Genomic DNA, 27,315 nt, shown 5'->3' on the forward strand with positions numbered 1-27,315 from the left:
TCTGTACTGTAGGTACCCACATTTCTACTGAACAAATTTCTAGCTGCGTACCACAATGTCCTATATTTGGGTCACACAAATGACATTTCTTTACTTTTTTCAATAGCATTACACACACAACTTTCTCCGCTGTGATCTGTCCGACCCCAGTGATTCGCTGGTCGGGCGCTGGTTCCGCTGTCCCCTGGTGACGCATGGAGGACAATATACAGTAACATTTTTATTTCTAGGTATTCATTCAAGACTTACTCACTGCCTTAACCACTTCAACACCGGGCACTCTCAGCCATTCCTGCCCAGGACAATTTTCAGCTTTCAGCACTGTTACACTTTGAATGACAATTGCGCTGTCATGCAACACTGTGCCCAAACTACATTTTTTACATTTTCTTCAAACAAATATAGCTTTCTTTTTGGTTGTATTTGATCACCTCCACGTTTTTAATTTTTTGCTGAACAAACTAAAAAAGACCTACATTTTTGGAAGAAAAAATTTGTAGTTTTTGTCATAAAATGTAGTTTTGCCCTTCACTGACGGGAACTGATGAGGCGGCTCTGAAGGGCACTGATGAAGCGGCACTGATAAGTTGGTACTGATAAAGTGGCACTGATGAGGCGGCACTGATGGGCACTGATGAGGCGGCACTGATGAGTTGGTACTGATAAAGTGGCACTGATGGGCACTGAGGAAGCACTGATATGTAGAATTGATGGGCACTGATAGGCAGCACTGATATGCAGCACTGATGGGCACCAATAGGCGGCACTGATATGCAGCACTGATGGGCACTGATAGGCGGCACTGATGGGCACTGACAGGCAGCACTGATGGGCACTGACAGGCGGATATGATGGGCACTGTCAGGCGGCACTGATTGGCACTGATTGGTGGTACTGATTGGCACTGACAGGTGGTACTGATGGGCAGCACTGATGATGAGGTACTGATACATTACTGACAGGTGTTACTGCTGGGCACTGATTGGCACTGTGGTGGGCTCTGATTGGCACTGTGGTGGGCACTGGCACACTTTATTGTTGGGACACTGCTGGGCACTGATTGACAGGTGATTTGCACAACTGAGGGGGCTGTGCTGATAATCAATGTGCTGCACCTCTGAAGCCTCGTACACACGGCCGAGGAACTCGACGTGCCAAACACATCGAGTTCCTCGGCCAGTTCAGCACTGAAGCCGCCGAGGAGCTCGGCGGGGCGAGAGCTCCCATAGAACAACGAGGAAATAGAGAACATGTTCTCTATTTCCTCGCCGAGCTCCTCGTCGGCTTCCTCGGCCGAAAGTGTACACACGACCAGTTTCCTCGGCAGAATTCAGCCAGAAACTCGGTCGGAAGCTGAATTCTGCCGAGGAAACTGGTCGTGTGTACGAGGCCTGACAGGAAGAGCCGCCAATCGGCTCTTCCTTGTCAGCACGGACTGAGAAATGCCGTTTTCCGGTTCACGCGATGATCAGCTGTGATTAGTCACAGCTGATCATGTGGTAAGAAGCCTCTGACAGAGGCTTCTTATCACAAATGGAGATGCGGCATGCCAGACTGACGCGCTGCACTCGCGATCGGCGCGTTGCACGCCCTCACGGGCGCACGCCAGCATGTTATTCTGCTGGACGTCATATGACGTCCAGTCAGGATAGCAGAACCACTTCCCGGCCGTCATTCTGCATACGTATGGCGGGAAGTGGTTAAAGGTACTAATAATATATATAACAATGAAATGCTTTTCTTCTAGAAAATAACTTCCTTTCCCCATTGTTTATGCATCCCTGAAGAAGATAGTTTTGTTGAAACGCGTTGGTATGTTCACCATCTGAACCTCATGTTTGACAATTGCAATTGGAAATCTGTTAGAACCATCTTTTTTATGCTGTAACTTTTTTTACATTTTGTATTAACAGCGGGCTGGATTCAGATAGAATGGTCTATCTATGTGCCGGCGTAACGTATATCAGATACGTTACGCCGCCGTAAATCTGGGCGCAAGTTCCGTATGCAGAAATAACTTGCGCCCTTAGTTACGGCGGCGTAATGTATGTGTGGTGGCGTAAGCCCGCCTAATTCAAATGGGGATGTTGTGGGCGTGTTTTATTTAAATTTCACTTGACCCCGCGTATTTGACGTTTTTTGTGAACGGGGCATGCGCCGTTCGTGAGAAAAAAAAAGTTTGCGTGCTCGAAATTACGCCGCAAAGCCTCATTGGTATCGACGTGAACGTAACTTATGCAAAGCCCTATTTGCGAACGACTTACGCAAACAACGTAAAATGTTCAAAACTCGGCGCGGGAACGACATCCATACTTAACATTAGCTACGCCTCATATAGCAGGGGTAACTTTACGCCGGTAAAAGCCTAACGTAAATGACGTAAAAAAATGCGCCGGCGGGACGTACGTTTCTGAATCGGCGTAAATACCTAATTAGCATATTCCTTGCGTAACTATACGGAAGCACCACCTAGCGGCCAGCGTAAATATGCAGCCTAAGATACGACGGTGTAAGAGACTTACGCCGGTCGGATCTTAGGGATATCTATGCGTAACTGATTCTATGAATCAGGCGCATAGATACGACCGACGCACTCAGAGATACGACGACGTATCCGGATATATGCCATCGTATCTCATATCTGAATCCGGGCCAGAGACTTTATCATATTTTAATTCACTCCGAGTCACATTTCATTGTGCAAAATACCTGTTGCCGCTAAAATCCCATCATGAGGGTTTCTTTCTCTACATATAAGTAGTTCAGGGATGTTGGCAACCAATCAGCTATTAGTCTTATTCTTTTTTTTCATTTGTTTTGCAAAATTTTTTTAAAACTCAGCGATAATTAACCACTTGCCTACCGGGCACTTTCACCCCCTTCCTGCCCAGGCCAATTTTCAGCTTTCAGTGCTGTCGCACTTTGATTGACCATTGCGCGGTCATGCTACACTGTAACCATGTGAATTTTTTATCATTTTCTTCACACAAATAGAGCTTTCTTTTGGTGGTATTTAATCACTGTTGGTTTTTTTATTTTTTACAAAAAAAAAAAAGAAGAAAAAAGATCGAAAATGTTGAAAAAAAAGTTTTTCTTAGTTTCTGTCAGTAAATTTTCTAAATAAGTAAATACTTAAATGCAAAAAAAAAAAATGAATTCAAACGCGTTTTTGAATTCTGATACCAAATCGAAAATTTGTTAAGAATTTCTTCGAATGTTTTTACGAATCCGGTTGAATTTTTTCGAATTCAAATAGGAAACTAATAAAACCAATTCCGCAAACGACTGAAATGAATGTAGCAAATTTAACAAAACTAATTAATTTAATCATTTAACCACTTAAGGACCGCCTCCTGCACATATACGTCGGCAGAATGGCACGGCTGGGCACATGCACGTACAGGTACATCCTCTTTAAGTGCCCAGCCGTGGGTCACGGGCGCGCGCCCGCAGCGCACGCCCGCGACCCGGTCCGAAGCTCCGTGACCGCGGGACCCGCAGACCCGATCGCCGCTGGAGTCCCCTACAGTTATAAACACAGATGAGGTCATACATAACCCCTTCCCAAACTGCAATAGTCATTTTCACAGTAAACAATGCATTTTAAATGCATTTTTTGCTGTGAAAATGACAATGGTCACAAAAATGTGTCAAAAGTGTCCGATGTGTCCGCCATAATGTCGCAGTCACGAAAAAAATCGCTGATCGCTGCTATTAGTAGTAAAAAAATAAATAATTAATAAAAATGCAATAAAACTATCCTCTATTTCGGGGATATGCAATTAGCGGACCTCCAGCTGTTGCAGAACTACAATTCCCATGAGGCATAGCAAGACTCTGACAGCCACAAGCATGACACCAGAGTCAGAAGCATGATGGGACTTATAGTTTTGCAACAGCTGGAGGTCCGCTAATTGCATATCCCTGCTCTATTTTGTAAACGCTATAAATTTTGCGCAAACCAACCGATAAACGCTTATTGCCATTTTTTTTTTTTTTAGATATTTTTTGGGAATATTTCTTATAGTAAAAAGTTAAAAAATATTATTTAAAAAAAAAAAAAAAGACACACCGGACACTTTTGACACATTATAGTTTATAGCGTTTATAGCGCAAAAAATAAAAACCGCAGAGGTGATCAAATACCACCAAAAGAAAGCTCTATTTGTGGGGGGGAAAGGACGCCAATTTTGTTTGGGAGCCACGTCGCATGACCGCGCAATTGTCAGTTAAAGCGACGCAGTGCCGAATCGCAAAAACTGGCCGGGTCCTTTAGCTGCCTAAAGGTCCGGGTCTTAAGTGGTTAAAGACCAAACCTCTTTCTGAGATTTGGTGTTTACAAGTTAAAAACATTTTCTTTTGCTAGAAAATTACTTAGAAGCCCCAAACATTATATATATATATATATATATATATATATATATATATATATATATATATATATATATATATATATTTATCTAACACCCTAGAGAATAAAATGGCGGTTGTTGCAATACTTTCTGTCACACCGTATTTGCGCAGCGGTCTTACAAGCGCACTTTTTTTGGAAAAAAAAACATTTAAAAAATAAATAAATAAGGCAACAATAAAGTTAGCCCAAATTTTTTATATTGTGAAAGATGATGTTATGCAGAGTAAATTGATACCCAACATGTCACGCTTCAAAGTTGGAACAGCGACAAACTTTTACCTTTAAAAATCTTCATAGGCGACGTTCAAAAAATTCTACAGGTTGCATGTTTTGATATACAGAGGAGGTCTAGGGCTAGAATTATTGAAAAACGGAAACTTATAAGCTCCACAGGTGACTTCAAGTCAAGGTCCCAATGCAGACTCCTGAAAATCAAAGGCAATAACAAGCCTTGTGGGCTAATATAGGCCACATAATATGGCAGGTCAGAAAGCAGCGTTTGCCCCCAGGAGACAGCCTGTGGAGCTTATACGTTTCTGTGATCCCTATTCCTGGATTGCCTCCCGATCAATACATCTTTGCTTTTGAGCCAATTTGTATTTCCATACTGGATTTGAGGTATTCTCTCACATCAACAATTTCTCCTTATAGAGAGAACTTGTTATGACTACTCAATGCTCCCTTGATTTTGGAGATATCCTTGTGTATACGTGTTTTCCTGTTTTTTCCATGGAATTTCCCTACCTGTAAAGTTCCTGACTTATGGATATTTTTATACCTATGTGATTCGGATGACTTTGAGATAGTGAAATTTATTTTTCTACTATTTTCCTCTTTTGTCGGTCCTGAAGAAGCCTCACGGCGAGACGCATAGACGCACAGGGGACATTTTTCATACCCGACATGTTGTATGGTTTCCTTTTAATGTTTGTGACGGTATTACAATGATATCCCCGTCAAAGATTCCCTTCTTCCATAAGAACATCACCCAATATTCCACTAGGAGGAATATTCCTGAGATTGCCCATTAAGTCACACATGAGTCCAGGCTTACTGCTAGAACAAGACAGACTTTAATGTTATAACACAGAGCTTATATGTAATTTCCAAAACTGTTACAATGACAAATCTCTGCCCCCTCACACTGGGGCTTCCATACAGATGATTAGGCAGACACGACGGAGTTGTACTGAATACATTAACTAGACAGCTCGACCCCGCATATAGAGAGATAATTACCACAATGGAGCAATCAGAATAATTAAGACAAGCCACTTAAACACAGATCTCCTTCACACAACACAATAGATCAATTAACCTTTAGAAATAGTGAGGGGACATTAGCACGTCAATAACCTGTTGGCCAGGACTGAATCACACAGGGCAAGCAGGGAGAATTAAACTGAGACATATAGGCAAATGCATCACAATGTTGTTTTATGCAACTATTTTGTAATAAAATTATATTTTTTGTTATTCCTGTCTGTGTTGCCTGTTAAGTCCGACCATTGGTTGCTTTTCTTGAGCAATTTTGTATATCTTTATATCCGTAACGGTCACCACCGTTTACGATATCCCATTCCATCACCCCACGACAGCTTATCCGACACTCCAACCATCCAACAGACACGATCCATTCCCCCAGAATTAAGACGAGACAAGCTCTGTTCTTTCTGAGTCAAACAAATGAATGAATGCTTTAATGGTTAGCTCTCTTATATACAGTACAGACATTTTACAGTAATCAAAGGAACAAAGACACACTCCACCCACACATCACACAATGGGGCTTCAATCACATTCTTTTAGATCAAGGATATGCAATTAGCGGACCTCCAGCTGTTGCAAAACTACAAGTCCCATCATGCCTCTGCCTCTGGGTGTCATACTTGTGGCTGTCAGAGTCTTGCTTTGCCTCATGGGAATTGTAGTTCTGCAACAGCTGGAGGTCCGCTAATTGCATATCCCTGTTTTGGATAATGACATTCAGAGGAGTTAATTATCCCCCAGACGTTCTGTCTCCGACAATAAGTGATTCACCTGCATAATACACATTCCTATGTCAGACGTTTTGGCACCGGTCTGACATAATTAACATGACCTAATTATTAATCAGTATCCAGACAGCCTGTCTCCGCATACAGCTTGACAAGTCACATTCCACATCTTATACTTTTCACACAAAACAGTGTTATTAGCATACATAATGAAAGGTCTTAGAAGCCAGGCTGAATTAACACCTAAAAGCTAGACATCTGACCTTTACAGACTTAATTAGCATCTCAACAGCCTAGGTTAAGCATTGAAGGAGACATCCTATTGACCTGTTGTGGACAGCATTAACCAAACTGTAATATTCCAAGATATCCTGCAAAACATGAATTATCATTTATCAGTCACCCTATGCCCAAAAGGGGCACAGGGTGACCCCAGACCCAAGAGTCATTAGTGACGCTGGCACAGGAGTACCCCACATCCTTCAAAGGTCTCTGGGTGTCACGGATCATTCCGTTACAATATCCTATATATTAGAACCAGTATAGTCCCAGTACTAAAAGACGATGCACATAGACTACCAATGCGTTATTGGATGAGGCCGGCTGTATTATTTATTGATGTTTTTTTTTTTTTTTTTCGGCATTACAGGAGAATACGTTTCTTCTCACAGATGTACGTGAATTGGTGGGAGCAACTTTCCTGACTCCATGAATCTCTCTTTACCAAAACGGCACAATCTCCTTTTCCTTCGAGATCAGAAGCTGGAGAAGTGTAAGTCATGCCATAAAGCCATTGCCTGCAGGAAAACAAGAAACATTAATGACACAGATAAACACAGATAATCTGAACAGCAGGACCTTAAAGGGGTTGTAAAGACAAAAAAATATTTCCAGCTAAATTTAACGTTTGTTAGGTGCATAAATCGAAAAAAGTAATTGTAACGGTCACCACCGTTTACGATATCCCATTCCATCGCCCCACGACAGCTTATCCGACAGTCCGACAAGCCAGCAGACACGATCCATGAGGCCCCGTACACACGACCGAGTTTCTCGGCAGAATTCAGCCAGAAACTTGGTCGGAGCTGGATTCTGCCGAGAAACTCGGTCGTGTGTACACTTTTCAGCGAGGAACCCGTCAAGGAACTCGTCGGGCCGAAAAGAGAACATGTTCTCTATTTCCTCGTTGTTCAATGAGGAAAGTGGGCCCGCCGAGCTCCTCGGCGGCTTCCACACTGAACTCGACGAGGAACTCGATGTGTTTGGCACGTCGAGTTCCTCGGTCGTGTGTACGGGGCCTAAGAATTCCCTCAGAAAGACGAGACATACGCTCTGTGTTCTGAGTCAAATGAATGAACCCATGCTTTAATGATTAGCTCTCCTATATACAGTACAGGCATGTTACAGTTAATCAAAGGAACAAATAAACTCTCCACCCACACATCACACAATGGGGCTTGAATCACATTCTTTTAGATAATGACATTCAGAGAAGTTAATTATCCCCCAGACGTTCGGACTCCGCCAATAAGCGATTCACCTGCATAATACACATTCCTATGTCAGACGTTTTGGCACCGATCTGACATAATTAACATGACCTAATTACTACAGTTGACAAGTACATTCCACACACAAAACAGTATTATCATACATAATGAAGGGTCTTAGGAACCAGGCTGAATTAACACCTAAAAGCTAGACATCTGACCTTTACAGACTTAATTAGCATCTCACAATGGATTGTCTAGGAGCAGACGCAATCAACACCTCAAAAGCATGTGTCCCCCCATTGAATGAAAACACTCCATTTGGAGTCAAACTTTAACAACTTGTAATATTCCAAGATATCCTGCAAAACATGAATTATCAGTAATGTCCCATCTCATGTAATTTATATTTAATATTTCTCAGTCACCCTATGCCCAAAAGGGGCACAGGATGACCCTAGACCCAAGAGTCATTAGTGACGCTGAGTACCCCCCATCCTTCAAAAGTCTCTGGGTGTCACGGGTCATTCCGTTACAGTAATGATTGCGATTCAAATAATTTGTATACCTGTGTAAATCCAGCGTTTAGATCACCCTCCAGCTTTCCTGTATCCTTGCTGTGCTGTATTTCCGGGTTTGCGGTGCGCGTGCATTACGGCGGTGTCACCGTTCCGATTATGCTCAGCGGCATCGCGCATGCGCAGAGCATTTTTTTTCGCCGGCACGAGAATGAGCAAAGTTCTCTTGCACACGCCGCCCACTAGTTACACCCATTACAGCCTCCACAGCCTACGAAGCAGCTCATTAGAATCCACAATGGTAAAGTTTCACAATTTGATATTTTGATATATATATATTGGAACGGGAGGGCCTGTGGGACCCAGAAGCACTTAGAGAGTATGAAATACTCCTGTTTCAGCTTCACTGATGCCTCTTATGTGTAGATCACCCTGTGTCTCTAAAAGGGGCACAGGGTAAATGAGAACCCCACTATGGTCTGTGCTAGTCACATTTAATGCGGTATAGATATTGTATATATATTGTGTGTTGGCTGATGTGTACTATTAAGCTTGCTGTGGTAATTAAATCTGCTACTGTGATGTAAATGAAGCTCGGATGGCTTCTGAAAGACCTTTCATTGTGTTAGGCTAATTGACACTGTATTTTGTGAAATTCTATTGATGATAAATGTGAATTGTGAGTTAGCACAGTCTAAAGGTCAGATGTCTGACTTGGCAGCTGTAGTTAATTAGCTCATGTAGATTATCAGAATGAAAAGTAGATGGAAGATGGATAGCCGCACTCCAAAAAAAAACGTGTAGGTTGTCTTTTATTCAAATAAACAGCAAATACATCACCGAATCATAAAACAGGAACAGGGGAACAGCCGACGTTTCGCACAAGATTAGTGCTTATTATTGAGCCATGAATAAGCACTAATCTTGTGCGAAACGTCGGCTGTTCCCCTGTTCCTGTTTTATGATTCGGTGATGTATTTGCTGTTTAGTTGAATAAAAGACAATCTACACGTTTTTTTTTGGAGTGCGGCTATCCATCTTTCATCTACTTTTCATGCTTGCCCAGTGCACTGCCAGCACCCTTGGAATTCTGTTTTAAACGTGTGACCATATAGTAGACCCACCTAGAGCGGTGACTCTCTTTCTTAGATTATCAGAATGTCTGTCTACTAAAACATGTGTATTGAGGGGGGCTCGTTAGTAACCATTGTCTGATGTTGTGGGTGGAGTGTGTCACTGTCCATTTGATTACTGCAAGTATTCCTTTTGGTGTATATAAGAGCCTGCCTTCTCAATAAAGATGGGCTATTCCTGTTGAACCAGAGAACAGAGCTGTGTCTTGTTTCTGGGGGGGAAATCCGTATGGGTCGTGTCGCCGGATTGTGGAGTGTCGATAGGCTGTCTTGGGTTCGGAATGGATTATCTTTAACGGATTTAACCCCTGTCCCATTTGGGGTTCCGTTACATATATACACATGACAAATTTAGCACAGGGTTCCCCTTAAAATCCATATCAGACCCAAAGGGCCTGGTATAGATTGGGGGGGGACCCCACGCTAGTTTTTTTTGTTTTACATTTTGAGATTTTGGGGGGGCGGAAGTGTCTTACCGTGGAGTCGTCACATAAGAAGTGTCGTCCACCCATTCCCAGGTTCCATGATTTTCCGCAAGACCGATCCATGTGGCATTCTTCTCCGAAAAGTGATAAAGAAAATTCTTCAGAAAGAAAAAAAAAGACAAACTGTTACCATGGGGGATTTTCTTGCATTTGGTTCTTTTTTTATTATACAGACAGAATGTTCTGGGGGGGGGGGGCACCCCCAACAGCCAGATGTGTACAAGCCCATGATCTTTACTTATATATTGAAATGTAATGACTCAATCAAGTTGGTTTATGGTCACATTGGGTAGACTTTGTAAAGTCATGGATACAGGAAAAATAAATCTCGCGCCAAATGAATTACACTAAATTATATACTTGATAAATCAAGTGACTAACTGAGTGAAGCTGCTCCCAAATAAAATCAGGTGACTGACTTGCATATATTGTATAGTGAGGTGAGGGGCGCTATATCAAAATAGTGGATGCGTGTCACAATGTGCGTTTGAGTAGTGCACAGTGTAACTGTGTACCCAAATCTATGTGAAAAACCAAACAGATTATAGTCTAAACTCTATAAGTACAATAGTGCCAAATGCCGTGGAAAATAAATAAAATATAAAAAAAAAAAAATTTAAAAGAATGTCCAGCAAATAAATAGTTAAGTGCAAAATGGATCCAGTGTTGTATCAAGTCCAGGTGCAAAATGCAAATAATCCAATCCCAAATCGCAGGGAAAAGTGCAAATGCTAAAGTGCTTGTGAATCTTCAAAATAGCCAAAGTGCGAGAAAGAAGTGGTCCGCCTTCACCTATAGGTCACCAGAATAATAATGGATGGCTCCTTACCACACGGTCTTGACCAGATTACTTAAAATATGGTCAATCAGGCTTGTTTTAAATGAGGATCAGCAGGGTCTCATTGGGTTCCAATGTCAGCGATTGCAGCAAATGGTGTACCAAGAAAGGAGAAGAGATACCACCATAGTGTAAAACCATTTAATATACAAAAGTTAAAATTACAATGCCAAATGGCCTCTTACTGTTGCTGGTGCCCGTTCCCGGCACTGAGGCTGTAGGTGGTGGGGATAGTAAGACAAGATAAGAGATGGCCGCGTCCTGGTCCACTAGCGTGCGTTCCACCGCTAGTTGTCCATCAACCAGTGAGACCGGAAGTGCGTGGCTATGCGTGTGCGCTCGGATACCGCCTCGACGTCACATTTCAGTTAAACCGTCTTCAGGAACGCTTCTTTCTCGCACTTTGGCTATTTTGAAGATTCACAAGCACTTTAGCATTTGCACTTTTCCCTGCGATTTGGGATTGGATTATTTGCATTTTGCACCTGGACTTGATACAACACTGGATCCATTTTGCACTTAACTATTTATTTGCTGGACATTCTTTTAAATTTTTTTTTTTTTTTATATTTTTTTTATATTTTATTTATTTTCCACGGCATTTGGCACTATTGTACTTATAGAGTTTAGACTATAATCTGTTTGGTTTTTCACATAGATTTGGGTACACAGTTACACTGTGTACTACTCAAACGCACATCGTGACACGCATCCACTATTTTGATATAGCGCCCCTCACCTCACTATACAATATTTGTAAAGTCATGACTTATTATATATCAATGTTCAAGTCTACAGTTCTAAAATACGTGATAACTCACACCCCCCCCCCCCCATACCTCACAGTGTGCAGTTATTACAGCCAAACTCTGGTTGCATGGAAAGGTTCATAGATGTAGCACTACCCTGAAGGGTCTGGTATCTTGAGGGGGACCCCTACGCCATTTAAGAAAATAAATAAATTGGCACCTGAAGGTCCTGGTATGGAATTTGGAATTTGGGGGGACCCCTACACCATGTTTTTTTTACATTTTGGTTTGGGGTTCCCTTTAATATTCATACCAGAACCAAAGGGCCTGGTAATGGACTGGGGGGGGGGGGGGGGGCAATGCCATTTTTTTCAATGACTTTTATCTGTATTGACGGGAACCGACAATTCATTATAGCCGCAAGCAGTTTTAAATGACTTTTTGCTTTAGAAATGTCATTTTGTGCAGGGACAGTTCGAAACACAGGAAACATGCGCTACTTTACAGGCATACTATAGACACCCCCCCCCCCCAGGTACGAAATTTAAAGGAATATTTCACTTTGGTTTTTCACTTTAAGCATTATTAAAATCACTGCTCCCGAAAAAAACTGCAGTTTTTAAAACTTTTTGTTGCATTGATACATGTCCCCTGGGGCAGGACCCGGGTCCCCAAATCCTTTTTATGACAATAACTTGCATATTAGCCATTAAAATTAGCACTTTTGATTTTTCATGTTCGTGTCCCATGGACTTAAACCGGGTTCGCGCGTTCAAACTAATTTTTTGCCTGTTCACATGGTCTGCTGCGAACCGAACCGGGGGGGTGTTCGGCTCATCCCTAACTATCAGTGGCAGTCTGTCCATTAAGGGTGCATGGGCTCCGCCCCCCCCCCCATCCATGCATCTAGCCCCCTAATCTACATGCAGGGTGCCAGATGCATGGAGTCCAATGGGGGATTGTTTTTTTTAAGCATGTGATTAGAGACATCGCGCTCTGAGCCTACCTAGTTGTGTGAGAGTAGAAAATTAATATTCACTATTCTCACACTAATCTTCCTCCCGGCCAATTAGTAAGCGTGTCCTGATTGGCTGAGAGGACAGGCGATCCTATTGGATGCCTAGGAGGAGGAGGGAGGAGTCTCCTAGGGTTGCCACCTCATCCCTTTAAACCTGAACACATATTAATTACACAGGTTTTGTGGCTGATTAAAGAGGATGTCCGCTGAAAAAAAAAAATATTAAAAGTCAGCAGCTACAAATACTGCAGTTGCTGACTTTTAATATTAGGACACTTACCTGTCCTGGAGTCCAGCGCCGTCCGCAGCAGAGGACGAGCGATCGCTCGTCACTCTGCTGCTCCCCCCTCCATTCTCGGTGAGGGAACCAGGAAGTGAAGTGCTCAAGCTTCACTGCCCGGTTCCCTATGGCGCATGCGCGAGTTGCGCTGCGCCTGCTGATTGGCTCCCGCTGTGTACTGGGAGCCGAGTGTTCCCAGCACACAACGGGGGGGGGGGCGGGGGATGACGTAATGCCCGCAGTCTGCCCGAGACTGTGTGGCCGGAAGTGGGTGCAAATACCTGTCTTTAGACAGGTATCTGCACCCCCCTCCCCCCTGAAAGGTGTCAAATGTGAGGAGGGTTCCGATCAGCGGGAGTTCCACTTTAGGGTGGAGCTCCGCTTTAAGGTGGTCATTAAACTCACAAGTTTCAAGAAATTGCTATTTCTTGCTGTGTGGATTGCGGGACCACAATCAAAGAGAAAGTGTGTTGTGCCATGGAGGAGAATCAGTGGGAGACCCGGGTCCAATTATTCAAAAGTGACTCCTGCGGGGGTAGCGCTACACGTGGGGGCTCGTCCGTCTGGAGCTATCTGCTAAATTATCGCAGCAGTTGCTACAGTCAAAGTTTGATGGACTCGCTATGTCTTGCTGTGTGGATTGCAGGACCGCAATCAAAGAGAAAGTGTGTTGTGCCATGGTGGGGAATTAGTGGGAGACCCAGGCACAATAATTCAAGCGGATCCTGTGGGGGTAGCGCTACGTGTTTGTTGTTTTTAAGTTTAAGTTTTTAAGTTTAAGTTTTTAGGCTTTAGAACCAATTCAAGCACTGGCATTATTACCACTGCTAAATGTGGCAGCTTTCTCCTGGCTGTTAGCGAGCTGGCACCCAACGTCAACCAGTCCCCCATCACCACCTGGAATATTCAGCTGTCAGCTCTCCGGTGAAAAAGGCCCACCAGCGGATCAGCAATGAAGTCACTTTTGTGTCCCTCTTGCTATCTCTACAGCAGCAGATTCTTCCTACTCTCCTGGCTGGCCAACCCCACCCCCCCCCACTACACCTCCCAGCATTCAACGTTCAGCCTTTGTAATTCAGAAGCACAGTATGTCTATGAGATCCATCTTATGGCAGAAAGAAGGAAGCTTTTTCAGGTGACTTTGACAATAACCATAAACTTAATACACTGGAACCTCAGATTGCGAGTAACGCGGTTAACGAGCGTTTCGCAATACGAGCGCTGTATTTGAAAAAAATCCTAACTCAGTTTGCGAGTGTTGTCTCGTAATACGAGCAGGATTTAGGCCAAAGCGGTATGCAGTACCGTGTTTGGCCTGAGGTGGGGGGCGCCGGAGCCAAGTGGCACCGATCCCAGCCATTCGTAAATGCTCAGAAAGACACTAAAATACTCTGGGCCAGATCCACAACCAGCGGGCGCAACGTAACTTTTGTGATTTAAGTTACACCGCCGCAAATTACACAAGTTAGTGCCCGATCCACAAAGCACTTACCTGGAAATTTGCGGCGGTGTAACTTAAATCCGTCCGGCGCAAGGCGGGCCCAATCTAATGGGGCGAGTCCCATTTAAATTAGGCGCGCTCCCGCGCCGGATGTACTGCGCATGCTCCCGACCCTATTGTCCCGACGTGCTTTGCGCGAAGTTACGTTGCGCCGAGTTTTGTGAATAGTGACGTGTAAAAAAGAGATGTGGCGTGAATTTTTTTTTTTTTAAAAACTATTTGACAGCGACGCAGGAAAGACGGGTATACTTTTACATGGTGTACTAACTTTACACTTTGTAAAAGGTACCCTATCTTTGCGACGGCAAACTAACACTTACGGCGACTACATGAAGGGAAAAAGCTTTGTGGATCTCCGTAAGTGCTAATTTGCATACCCGGCGCTGGATTACGACGAGAAATGCCCCCAGCGGCGGCCGCGGTACTGCATCCTAAGATCCGACAGTGTAAGTCCATTACACCTGTCGGATCTTAGGACTAGCTATGCGTAACTGACTCTATGAATCAGCCGCATAGTTAGAAACAGGGATACGACGGCGTATCAGCAGATACGCCGTCGTATCCCTTTTGTGGATCTGGCCCTCTGTTCCCAAGCCTTTCCAAGGTTTGCCGAGGTCAGCCGAACTATCGTCGGGCCTTTCTGGCTGTTTCCGAGGCTCTCCGGCGCCCCCCCCCCCACCTCTTGCCGCATGCGGTATTGCATGCCATTGAAGTCAATGTGGAACAAATTATTTTCGTTTCCATTGACTTCTATGGGGAAACTCGCTTTGATATGCAAGTACTTTGGATTAGAAGCATTCTCCTGGAACGGATTATGCCTGTAATCCGAGGTTCCGCTGTGTTCTGCATAACTCAGTAACAGCATGCCTGGTTACATATACATGACCCTCCCTATTGCCCATAGTAGTGCTGAGCACTCTTACCATCTCATCGTCTCCATTAACGACCACCAGGTCAGACATATTGGACTTGCACTCTTTCCTGGCATCTTCCCAAGATTCCTCTTTCCAAGACTTATAGTAACAGCTGAGGCCATAGTGAGCCCAGTGTGTCTCACACAACGGAGTAGAAGGGCCTGAAAGAGAGACAGGAAGAGATAACGAGATGCGACAAAGAGAGGGAGGATGGTGGGGATGTAGGACTGGGAGGATGGTGGGGACCATGTAGGACTTGGAGGATGGTGAGGACCATGTAGGACTGGGAGGATGGTGGGGACCATGTAGGACTGGGAGGATGGTGGGGACCATGTAGGACTTGGAGGATGGTGGGGACCATGTAGAACTGGGAGGATGGTGGGGACCATGTAGGACTGGGAGGATGGTGGGGACCATGTAGGACTGGGAGGATGGTGGGGACCATGTAGGACTTGGAGGATGGTGGGGACCATGTAGAACTGGGAGGAAGGTGGGGACCATGTAGGACTGGGAGGATGGTGGGGACCATGTAGGACTGGGAGGATGGTGGGGACCATGTAGGACTGGGAGGATGGTGGGGACCATGTAGGACTTGGAGGATGGTGAGGACCATGTAGGACTGGGAGGATGGTGGGGACCATGTAAGACTGGGAGGATGGTGGGGACCATGTAGGACTGGGAGGATGGTGGGGACCATGTAGGACTTGGAGGATGGTGGGGACCATGTAGGACTTGGAGGATGGTGGGGACCATGTAGAACTGGGAGGATGGTGGGGACCATGTAGGACTTGGAGGATGGTGGGGACCATGTAGAACTGGGAGGATGGTGGGGACCATGTAGGACTGGGAGGATGGTGGGGACCATGTAGGACTAGGAGGATGGTGGGGACCATGTAGGACTGGGAGGATAGTGGGGACCATGTAGGACTTGGAGGATGGTGGGGACCATGTAGGACTGGCCAAGTTACAAGAGCCTATTAGAGTTAAAGACCAAAAGAGTGCTTTTTTTGTTATACAGTGGAACCTCGGATTGTGATTAACGAGCGTTTCGCAATACGAGCAAATTTATTATTTTTCAATTCCGAATCGGTTTGCGAGTGTCGTCTTGCAAAACGAGCAGGAATTAAGCCTCTGCTGTGTGCCGTACCGCATTTGGCCAGAGGTGCGGGGGCGCCGGTGACACTCGGAACCGTTTAGAAATACTCAGAAACACTCTGTTCCGAGCCTTTCCGATGGTTTCCGAGTGCAGCCTCACGGTCTCCGAGTATTTCCGAGTCTCTCCGGCGCCCCCCCCACATCTGGCGACATGTGGTATTGCATGCCATAGAAGTCAATGTGGAACAAATTATATTTGTTTCCATTGACTTCTATGGGGAAACTCGCTTTGATATGCAAGTGCTTTTGGATTACAAGCATTCTCCTGGAACGGATTATCCTCGTTATCCCAAGGTTCCACTGAAGATAGAAAAGGAAATGGCTGTTTTTTTTTTTTTTTCCCTGTCCGTGTCCAAGTGGGAACTTTCCTTAATTTCCGTGGCCGTGCTCGCGGGACCCCCGGACTCGATGTCCGCCGGTGTCCCGCGATCGTCTCACAGAGCTGCAGAATGGACAGATGCCATGTAAACAAGGCATTTCCCTGTTCTGCCTAGTGACAGGACACTGATCGTCTGCTCCCTGTCATCAGGAGCAGTGATCAGTGTCGTGTCACTCTAGCCCATCCCCCCACAGTTAGAATCACTCCCTAGGACACACTTAACCCTTTCCTTGCCCTCTGGTGGTTAACCCCTTCCCTGCCAGTGTCATTTATACAGTAATCTGTGCATTTTTATAGCTCTGATCGCTGTATAAATGACAATGGTCCCAAAATAGTGTCAAAAGTGTCCGATGTGTCCGCCATAATGTCACAGTCACAATACAAATCGCCGCCATTACTAGTAAAAGAAAAAATATTAATAAAAATTCCATAAATCTATCCCCTATTTTGTAGACGCTATGGGCCAGATCCACAAACGAATTACACCGGCATATCTATTGATACGCCGCGTAATTTCAAAGTTCCCGCGTCATATCTTTGTTTTGTATCCACAAAACAAGATACGACTGAATGAGGGATCGATCCAACTGGCATACGTCTTAGTACGCTGTCGGATCGTAGGTGCATATTTACGCTGGCCGCTAGGTGGCGTTTCCGTTGAATTTCCGCGTCGAGTATGCAAATTAGCTAGATACGGCAATCCACGAACGTACGTCCGGCCGGCGCATTTTTTTTACGTCGTTTGCGTTCGGCTTTTTACAGTGTATAGTTACCCCTGCTATATGAGGCGTATCCTATGTTAAGTATGGCCGTCGTTCCCGCGTCGAATTTCGAAAAATGTTACGTCATTTGCGTAAGTCGTTCGCGAATAGGGCTTTGCGTAGAATGACGTCACCCTCGTAAACGTTGGCGGGTTCCGGTTTAATTTCGAGCATGCGCACTGGGATACCCCCACGGACGGCGCATGTGCAGTTGAAAAAAAAACGTCATTTACGTCGGGTCTCGACGTATTTACATAAAACACGCCCCCATCACATCCATTTGAATTGCGCGCCCTTACGCCGCCAAAGTTACACTACGTCGCCGTAGTAACTTACGGCGCGCATTCTTTGAGGATACAAAAAAAAAGTAAGTTACGGCGGCGTAGTGTATCAGAGATACGCTACGCCCAACGGAAATATGTGCCAGGGTACGTGGATCTGGCCCTATAACTTTTGCGCAAAAACTGATCAATAAACGCTTATTGCGATTTTTTACCAAAAATAGGTAGAAGAATACGTATCGGCCTAAACTGAGGAAAAATCTTTCCCTAACCACCACCCGCCAGGAACTGGGCTTGAACCTGAGACCTCTTCTATGTCCAGCGTTGACTCTTCCCACTGAGCTATCTGGCATTTCAGACAGCTTCTAGGATTCTGGACAGCTCCCTGCCTGATCTATTGGACAATCTGATCCATTGGACAACCCTGCCTTGCGTCTTGATTGATCTTGAACCTTGAACTCCTTGCTCCTCCCGTGAACTTCCTATTTAAGCCTTGTCTCAGCACTTCCTCTTTGTCGGGTTATTGTGCCTTCTCAGCCAGTGTCTTGCTCTTGTCTTCCCTGCTGCCGTCTGTATTTTGCTACCACTCGTGATCGACCCTTGGCTTATTCCTTGACTACTCTACTGCCTGATCCCAACCTGCAACAACTCGTTACCGACCTTTTTGGCTTGTTTATTGACCACGCTACCGTTTGATCCTTATCTGCGCATCTGCTACTGGACCCGGATTGCTCACACCCTTGTGGGGAAAACCTGAGGACCGCGACCTGGTACTAGCACGCAGCTAAATCCATCTCCACCATCAGGAGCTCTGGTGAACACCGGCTAGTACTTGGACTCTGCACCTCAGGTGAGCCTGTGTCATCTGCCAGAGTGACTGCCTGTATACCAGTCCTGCTGGTCAGTGGTAGTACTGCAACTGCTATAGCAACTGGTCTTCAAGCCCGACACCTTATCTTGACACCACCACACTTGTTACTTGTATTCAGGATCCTGTTCTCCAGCACCAGCGGAGCACATTATGAGACGTCGTCCTGTAGCCAACAGTATACCAGCCCACTTTACATGTCATCCTCTTCAAATAACACACTTACAGCCAGAAGCCCATCATCTCTTTTACTCATAGTTAAAGCGGGGGTTCACCCTTAGAGGGCACTTTTCCCCCTTAGAATCCTGCTCGTTATTACTAGGGGAATCGGCTATTTATTTTAAAATATGTGCAGTACTTACCCGTTTACGAGACGCATCCTCTCCGTCGCTTCCGGGTATGGGCTTCGGGAATGGGCGTTCCTTCTTGATTGACAGGTTTCCGAGAGGCTTCCGACGGTCGCATCCATCGCGTCACGATTTTCCGAAAGAAGCCGAACGTCGGTGCGCAGGCGCAGTATAGAGCCGCACCGACGTTCGGCTTCTTTCGGCTACGAGTGACGCGATGGATGCGACCGTCGGAAGCCTCTCGGAAGAATGTCAATCAAGAAGGAACGCCCGCTCCCGAAGACCCATACCCGGAAGCGACGGAAGAAGATGCAGCTCGAAAACGGGTAAGTACTGCACATATTTTAATATAAATAGCCGATTCCCCTAGACCGAACGAGCAGGAAGCTAAGGGGAGATTTTTTTTTTTTTTTTAAATGGGTGAACTCCCGCTTTAAGTCAATACAATTTCCAAATTATGACATTGAAGAAAGGATGGAGGTGCCTAATAGACATGTGCATTATTTTTCGTCCGAATTACAGTTTTTCTCCATTGTTTTGGTTCATTTCTTGAAACAGAAATGACATTCTCAAAACAACATGGACAAATTTCCAAACCACTTCGCAATTGTTCACAACTGAATTGAATTTCTCATTCAAATTGCAAATGTCTCAGTACATGTCTCACTGTCTTAGTACATTTCTCAAATGATTTAGTACAAGTAGCCTACATTTAGCACAATTTCCAATTGAATAGATCTTGTTGATCTAAACTGATTGTCATTTCTTCAGTCTTATGGTCGTTCTCTCCAAAACGTGTCAGCGTCATTTCATTGTTTAAGTCATCACATGCACAATAGTCTGTTCAATTGTCAAAATGATTCAGGAACATAATACCATGAATACCATATATGAATCTCTTGGAACATTTGATAAAATGATTACAGCAATTGACAGTCGGGTGCAACTAGAACTTGACTAACGAAGGAGGAGTTGGAGTTGGTCTCAGATGACCAATCAAACAGTATGTTTAGTTACTGTACCTGACAGGTGCTGTCCATGATTGTGAATGCTGCCAAACATGTATATATAGAGCTTGGCCATGCAGGACCAGTACAATTTCTGAACATGGAGTCACCTGGCCAAGTAAATGAACAATGGCAACTGTCTGCTCGAGGAAGAAGAAGAGGAGGAGGAGGAGGAGTAAGGGTGCGTGGTGGTGGAATAGGGGGAAGAGGCCGAGGAGCACGAAGACACCATGCTGTCCCAGATGAAATTCGGGCCACAATTATAGACCATGTCATCAATCATGGCCTCACAATCAATGATGGAATTATATAATGTATAGGACAGGACACTGTGCATAGAGCAACAAATATGTTTATTCATTTACATATTCATTTTGTGTGTGTGATAGGCCTACAGTATAACAGTATCTTACCTCAGTGGGATGTTACGTATGATACTAACAATGACAAGAAAAATATTGTAGAAAATAAACTATGGAATAGTATGGAATAGTTTATTTTCTACAATATTGATGATACAGTTTACAGTAGTATGCCAATATTCCAGTAAAAACTGCAGCTTACTGTTTGATGCAATTATCATTATAATCCTTATTTTGAAGAATATAACATACAATACAGTAAGAAAAAGGGTCAATAATGGCATTGGAAGGAAACGAGACCTCTCACATACCCGTGTATGTGGATGAGGCTGGCTTTACACTAACCTGGCCAAGGGCCGAAGACGTGGTCATAATCTTATTGGCCACCGGGCCACGGTGGATGTCCCAGGCCAGCGAGGGGGCAATATAACTATGTGTGCTGCCATTTATGAGAAACACATCAGGCATCATACCGCAGAATGGGTTGAATGAATGTAATTTAATTGTATGCTTGGAACTGTATTGATATGTAGTGTATTTATGCGCTGCGTCGCAGTACAGAGAATGTACCCTGTTGAAAGTATTTGATTTTTGTATATTTGCTTTGCAAAATAAACTTAAAGGGTCACTAAAGGAAATTTTTTTTTTTGCTGAAATGACTGTTTACAGGGCATAGAGACATAATAGTTAACTGATTCCTTTTAAAAATGATTAAAAATAGATAAAAAACAATCATATAATGTGCCTGCAGTGTAGTTTTGTTTTTGCTGCTGTTTGCTGGTTCTCTGATGTACAGAGAGCCACTAGAGGGCAGTCAGCCAATAGAGAGCAGTGATACTTTGTCTAAAACTCCTCAGCACCAATCCAGTTTCGTTTTACTCACACCTCCTTGATTAGTGACCACCGTGAGAAATCTCCCAGTACTGTGGTCATCAGGAAACAGGCAACCAGGAAGTGTCCAGAACAGAGAGGAATTACAGCAACATCAAAGCAAAAACGAACAATGAGGATATGAAACCAGGACTGCAGCAAGGTAAAGGAAGCTATTTAGCTAAAAAAAAAAATTCCTTTAGTGACCCTTTAAATATTGCCATTTCTGAGAATGGTGTGGCCACTCACATCCCCAGTCTTGGCCCATACAATACACAGAAGCTCCTCATCTTCTTGGACCGCTTTCATTTGGATTTGATACCTGAAAATGAGAGAGGTCTCATAGGGCCTCACCTACACCAATATATAATTGTATGGGACAATGTGAATTTCCACCGTGGCCCGCTTATCAGGGCCTGGTTCACTGCTCATCCAAGGATGGATATGGTGTTCCTACCACCTTACTCTCCTTTCCTCAATTCTATTGAGGAGTTTTTCTCCGCTTGGAGGTGGAGAGTGTATGAGCATCGGGCTCAAGATCAGAGGTCCCTGCTCCATGCAATGGACGCTGCCTGTGAGGATATTACAGGAGATCAGTGTAGGGGATGGTTGTGACATGCACGTTTCTTCCCTCGTTGCATCGCAAGGGAGGATATACGCTGTGATATTGACGAAAATCTGTGGCCAGACAGACAGCAGTGTGTGGATGGGCAGGAGGGTGAGGGCAGTGCCCAGGAGAGGGAGGGTGAGGACGGTGGACAGGAGAGGGAGGGTGAGGACAGCGACCAGTGAAGAGATGTTACAGTAGTTGTAAAACTCCAGCTTTACTGTATTTACAGCATTGTAGGCTAAATGTAATTTTCCTTGTTTTATGTTTGTGTATTTATATTTCCGTATATATTATGCTGTATACATTTTCCTTTTACTCTGATGTATGAAAGTTACTTTGTATGTGAATGATAATGGTTACAATACTGTAAAGTAATTGTTCCTTGGCAGTATGAGTGCAATGTGTGATGTCAAACCTTGGAGGCGACTCTTACCCTAAAATCTTTTCTTTTTTTTTTTTCAGTTTTATACACAGTTGTATTCAATTAGCTAGACAAAAACTGTGCTTACACAATGCCAAAGGGATGAAGCATTTTGGGGGCACTGACTATTTGAATGAGAAAGAAATTTAGTTTTGACACATGAGTGAACTGTTTTGGGAAAGATATGAACTTTTGAAGGTGAACCATGGTGTTGTGCCGAACCATCCAGGTTATTTTGGCAAAAGTACCAAAAGAGCTGAGAACGTCCGGTCTGTATCAAGAAATGAGCCAAAGCAATTGAGAAGAATCTTTGCCATTTTGAGGGCACTGACTCTTTATATGGGAAATGAATATGGTTTTGAAGCAAGAGTGAACAGTTTTGGGAGAGATATGAGCTTTTGCACGTGAGTTATAGTGTTGTGCTGAACTCTAAGACTGTTTTGCCAAATGATCTTAGAGTTTTGAGAATGTCATTTCTGTTTCAAGAAATGAGCCAAAACAATAGAGAAAAACTGTAAAAAGGGGGCATTATTATAGTGCCCACAGCATAGAAAAACTGTAAAATGACCGTTTGTGGGGAAAACGTTGTTTTATGTCTTCTGAAAAACATGCTTCAATTTTTTATGTCGTTTTTCAAAACTTCGTTTTTTTGTGTCATAAAAAATTACAGTGTGTAGGCTAAAACGACGTTTAAAACAACGTTTTTAAACCCGCGCATGCTCAGAAGCAAGTTATGACGCGAGCTTGAATGGAACAGAGTGCCGCCGTACGTGCTGAACGTAACCGCGCTTTGCTAGAGCATTTTGAAAAAACAATGGTGTGTAGGCAACGTCGTTTTTTAAAATGAAGTTTGAAAAACGTCTTTTTTTTTTCATGAGAAAAAATTACGTTTTTTTTCATCACAAAAAACGACCGTGTGTACGCAGCATTAGATCATTTGGCAAAACAGTCTTACAGTTCAGCACAACACTATAACTCACGTGCAAAAGCTCATATCTCTCCCAAAACTGTTCACTCTTGCTTCAAAAACATATTCATTTCCCATATAAAGAGTCAGTGCCCTCAAAATGGCAAATATTTTTCTCAATTGCTTTGGCTCATTTCTTGATACAGACCGGACGTTCTCAGCTCTCTTGGTACTTTTTCCAAAATAACCCGGATGGTTCGGCACAACACCATGGTTCACCTTCAGAAGTTCATATCTTTCCCAAAACAGTTCACTCATGTGTCAAAACTAAATTTCTTTCTCATTCAAATAGTCAGTGCCCCCAAAATGCTTCGTCCCTTTGGCATTGTGTAAGCACCGCAAGTCAAAATGTTTAGATGTTTTGTCTCTATGGCAGAGGACCATTGAAATATCCCTCATATCCACCTTTCAGTCTTAACCCAGTCCTTCATTGACAATGGTTACTGTACAGTTTTTGTCTAGCTAATTGAATACAATGGTGTATAAAACTGAAAAAAAAGGAAAAGATTTTAGGGTAAGAGTCGCCTCCAAGGTTTGACATCACACATTGCACTCATACTGCCAAGGAAAAATTACTTTACAGTATTGTAACCATTATCATTCACACACAAAGTAACTTCCATACATCAGAGTAAAAAGAAAATGTATACAGCATAATATACGGAAATATAAATACACAAACGAAAAACAAGGAAAATTAAATTTAGCCTACAATGCTGTAAATAAAGCTGGAGTTTCACAAGTACTGTAACATCTCTTCACTGGTCGCTGTCCTCACCCTCCCTCTCCTGGCCACCGTCCTCACCCTCCTGCCCATCCACACGCTGCTGTCTGTCTGGCCACAGATTTTCGTCAACATCGCAGCATATATCCTCCCTTGCGATGCAACGAGGGAAGAAACGTGCATGTTGCAACCATACCCTACACTGATCTCCTGTAATATCCTCACAGGCGGCGTCCATTGCATGGAGCAGGGACCTCTGATCTTGAGCCCGATGCTCATACACTCTCCACCTCCAAGCGGAGAAAAACTCCTCAATAGTATTGAGGTAAGGAGAGTAAGGTGGTAGGAACACCATATCCATCCTTGGATGAGCAGTGAACCAGGCCCTGATAAGCGGGCCACAATGGAAATTCACATTGTCCCATACAATTATATTTTGTGGTAGGTGAGGCCCTATGAGACCTCTCTCATTTTCAGGGATCAAATCCAAATGAAGGCGGTCCAAGAAGATGAGGAGCTTCTGTGTATTGTATGGGCCAAGACTGGGGATGTGAGTGGCCACACCATTCTCAGAAATGGCAGCACACATAGTTATATTGCCCCCTCGCTGGCCTGGGACATCCACCGTGGCCCGGTGGCCAATAAAATTACGGCCACGTCTTTGGCCCTTGGCCAGGTTGAAGCCAGCCTCATCCACATACATGGGTATGTGAGAGGTCTCGTTTTCCTCCAATGCCATTATTCTCTACAATAGAGTAAAAAAAGAAAACATCAAATTAGTCATACAGAAGAGTCATACACTAGAGTTACAGACAGCTACATAGGAATGTTCTATGTTCCACAAGTTCAATATACTACTGGCCAGTATTCCAGTGGTTCCAAACCTGGGGTACATTATCTTCTCAGAATTGGGGACCCAGTCGAATACTGGGGCCCCGCCACAGCTTTAAATGTTCCGGGCCAACATGGTCCCGGAACCAGGAACACCGCGTGGCACGCGCACCCCTGTCTGGTAGGCCATCTCGCCGGGGGGCCGTGATGTGTGGTCACCCTAAAGGTGGGTGCCACCTCAGGAACCCCGCCTCAATGGCGTCTGCTCCAGAAGTACCCTCCCCCAGCATGCCCCGCGAGAGAAACTCCCTCCCGATTGGCTGCTGGCAAGAGGCACCCCAGCCTGGACTCCACTGTCGCCCCGGGGTGGTATGACACCCCAGCAACCACAGAATGGACCCGCAGCACAGCCCAGCTGAAACAGAGACCCTTTGTAAAATTGCAATCAGAATCAGAGTCAACTACACTCTGATTATACCTTAACTTTTACAGTAATAGCACCGGTACTTGGAAGTACACAGGCGCTACATCTACAATATTTTTCTTGTCATTGTTAGTATCATACGTAACATCCCACTGAGGTAAGATACTGTTATACTGTAGGCCTATCACACACACTAAATGAATATGTAAATGAATAAACATATTTGTTGCTCTATGCACAGTGTCCTGTCCTATACATTATTATTATTATTATTATTATTATACTACAGGATTTATATAGCGCCAACAGTTTACGCAGCGCTTTACAACGTCAGGGAAGACATTATAGTTACAATACAATTTAATACAGGAATGATCAAAGGGCCCTGCTCGTTAGAGCTTACAATCTAGAAGGGAGGGTGAAGTGGAACAGAGGGTAGTAGATGTGGGGGGTGATCAGGTGGGCAAAGTTAAAATACAGTTGTTAGATGTGGGTAGGATAGGCTTCTCTGAAGAATAGGGTTTTCAGGGATCCTCGAAAAGCTAAAAGAGAAGGAGATAGACGGATAGTTTGGGGTAAGGAGTTCCATAGGCTTGGAGAGGCTCTGGAAAAGTCCTGTAGACGAGCATGGGAGGAGGTGATGAGAGAGCTAGAGAGCAGGAGGTCTTGAGAAGAACGAAGAGAGTGATTAGGTTGGTATTTGGAGACTAGGTCAGTGATGTAGCAGGGGGCAGAATTGTGGATGGCTTTGTAGGTCGTAGTTAGTATTTTGAATTTAATTCGTTGGGCGAGCGGAAGCCAGTGGAGGGATTGACAGAGAGGAGTAGCAGAGAGCGGTTGGCAAGGTGGATAAGTCTGGCCGCAGCATTCATGATGGATTGAAGGGGGGTTAGAGTATGCAGCGGTAAGCCAATGAGAAGGGAGTTGCAGTATTCGAGGCGAGAGATGACCAGGGAGTGAATTAAGAGCTTTGTGGCGTCATTGGTTAGAAAGGGGCATATTTTGGAGATGTTGCGGAGGTTGAGGCGGCAAGATTTGGACAGTGATTGAACATGGGGCTTAAAGGACAGTTCAGAGTCCAGGACTACTCCTAGGACCTTGACATGTGGGGATGGGCTCATAGTTGTGCCATCAATTTTGACAGAGAGATCAGGGGAAGAGGCACGTGGGGGAGGAAAAATGATAAGTTCGGTTTTGGATAGGTTGAGTTTGAGGAAGTGACGTGACATCCAAAGTGATATATCTGATAGTAAATTAGTGATACGTGAGGAAAATGAAGGAGTGAGTTGAGGGGCAGAGAAATAGATTGGCCATGGTTGATGACATGGTCTATAATTGTGGCCCGAATTTCATCTGGGACAGCATGGTGTCTTCGTGCTCCTTGGCCTCTTTCCCCTATTTCACCACCACGCACCCTTACTCCTCCTCCTCTTCTTCTTCCTCGAGCAGACAGTTTCCATTGTTCATTTACATGGCCAGGTGACTCCATGATCAGAAATTGTACTGGTCCTGCATGGTCAATATATACATGTTTGACAGCATTCACAATCATGGACAGCACCTGTCAGGTACAGTAACTAAAAATACTGTTTGATTGGTCATCTGAGACCAACTCCAACTCCTCCTTCGTTAGTCAAGTTCTAGTTGCACCCGACTGTCAATTGCTGTAATAATTTTATCAAATGTTCCAAGAGATTCATATATGGTATTCATGGTATTATGTTCCTGAATAATTTTGACAATTGAACAGCCTATTGTGCATGTGATGACTTAAACAATGAAATGACGCTGACACGTTTTGGAGAGAACGACCATTAGACTGAAGAAATGACAATCAGTTTAGATCAACAAGATCTATTCAATTGGAAATTGTGCTAAATGTAGGCAACTTGTACTAAATCATTTGAAAGATGTACTGAGACAGTGAGACATGTACTGAGACATTTGCAATTTGATGAAATGAATCAGAAA

General features: G+C 44.2%; 1 protein-coding gene across 3 annotated transcripts in view; it reads right to left on the reverse strand.

The window, feature by feature from the left end:
• Window positions 1-6,841: 6,841 nt before the first annotated feature.
• Window positions 6,842-27,315, reverse strand: part of LOC120924690 (C-type lectin domain family 10 member A-like) — a 76,288-nt gene continuing 55,814 nt past the window's right edge. For all 3 annotated transcript variants that reach the window (XM_040335698.1, XM_040335697.1, XM_040335696.1), the window contains 3 exons: window positions 15,347-15,498; window positions 10,029-10,135; window positions 6,842-7,208 (listed from right to left, as the gene is read on the reverse strand). In XM_040335698.1, the coding sequence (XP_040191632.1) occupies window positions 7,055-7,208; window positions 10,029-10,135; window positions 15,347-15,498 (413 nt within the window). In that variant the 3' untranslated portion in view covers window positions 6,842-7,054. The remainder of the gene's footprint in view (window positions 7,209-10,028; window positions 10,136-15,346; window positions 15,499-27,315) is intronic.

The sequence above is a fragment of the Rana temporaria genome, chromosome 1 (genome assembly GCF_905171775.1).
Source record: "Rana temporaria chromosome 1, aRanTem1.1, whole genome shotgun sequence".
Classification (NCBI taxonomy): Eukaryota; Metazoa; Chordata; class Amphibia; order Anura; family Ranidae; genus Rana; species Rana temporaria.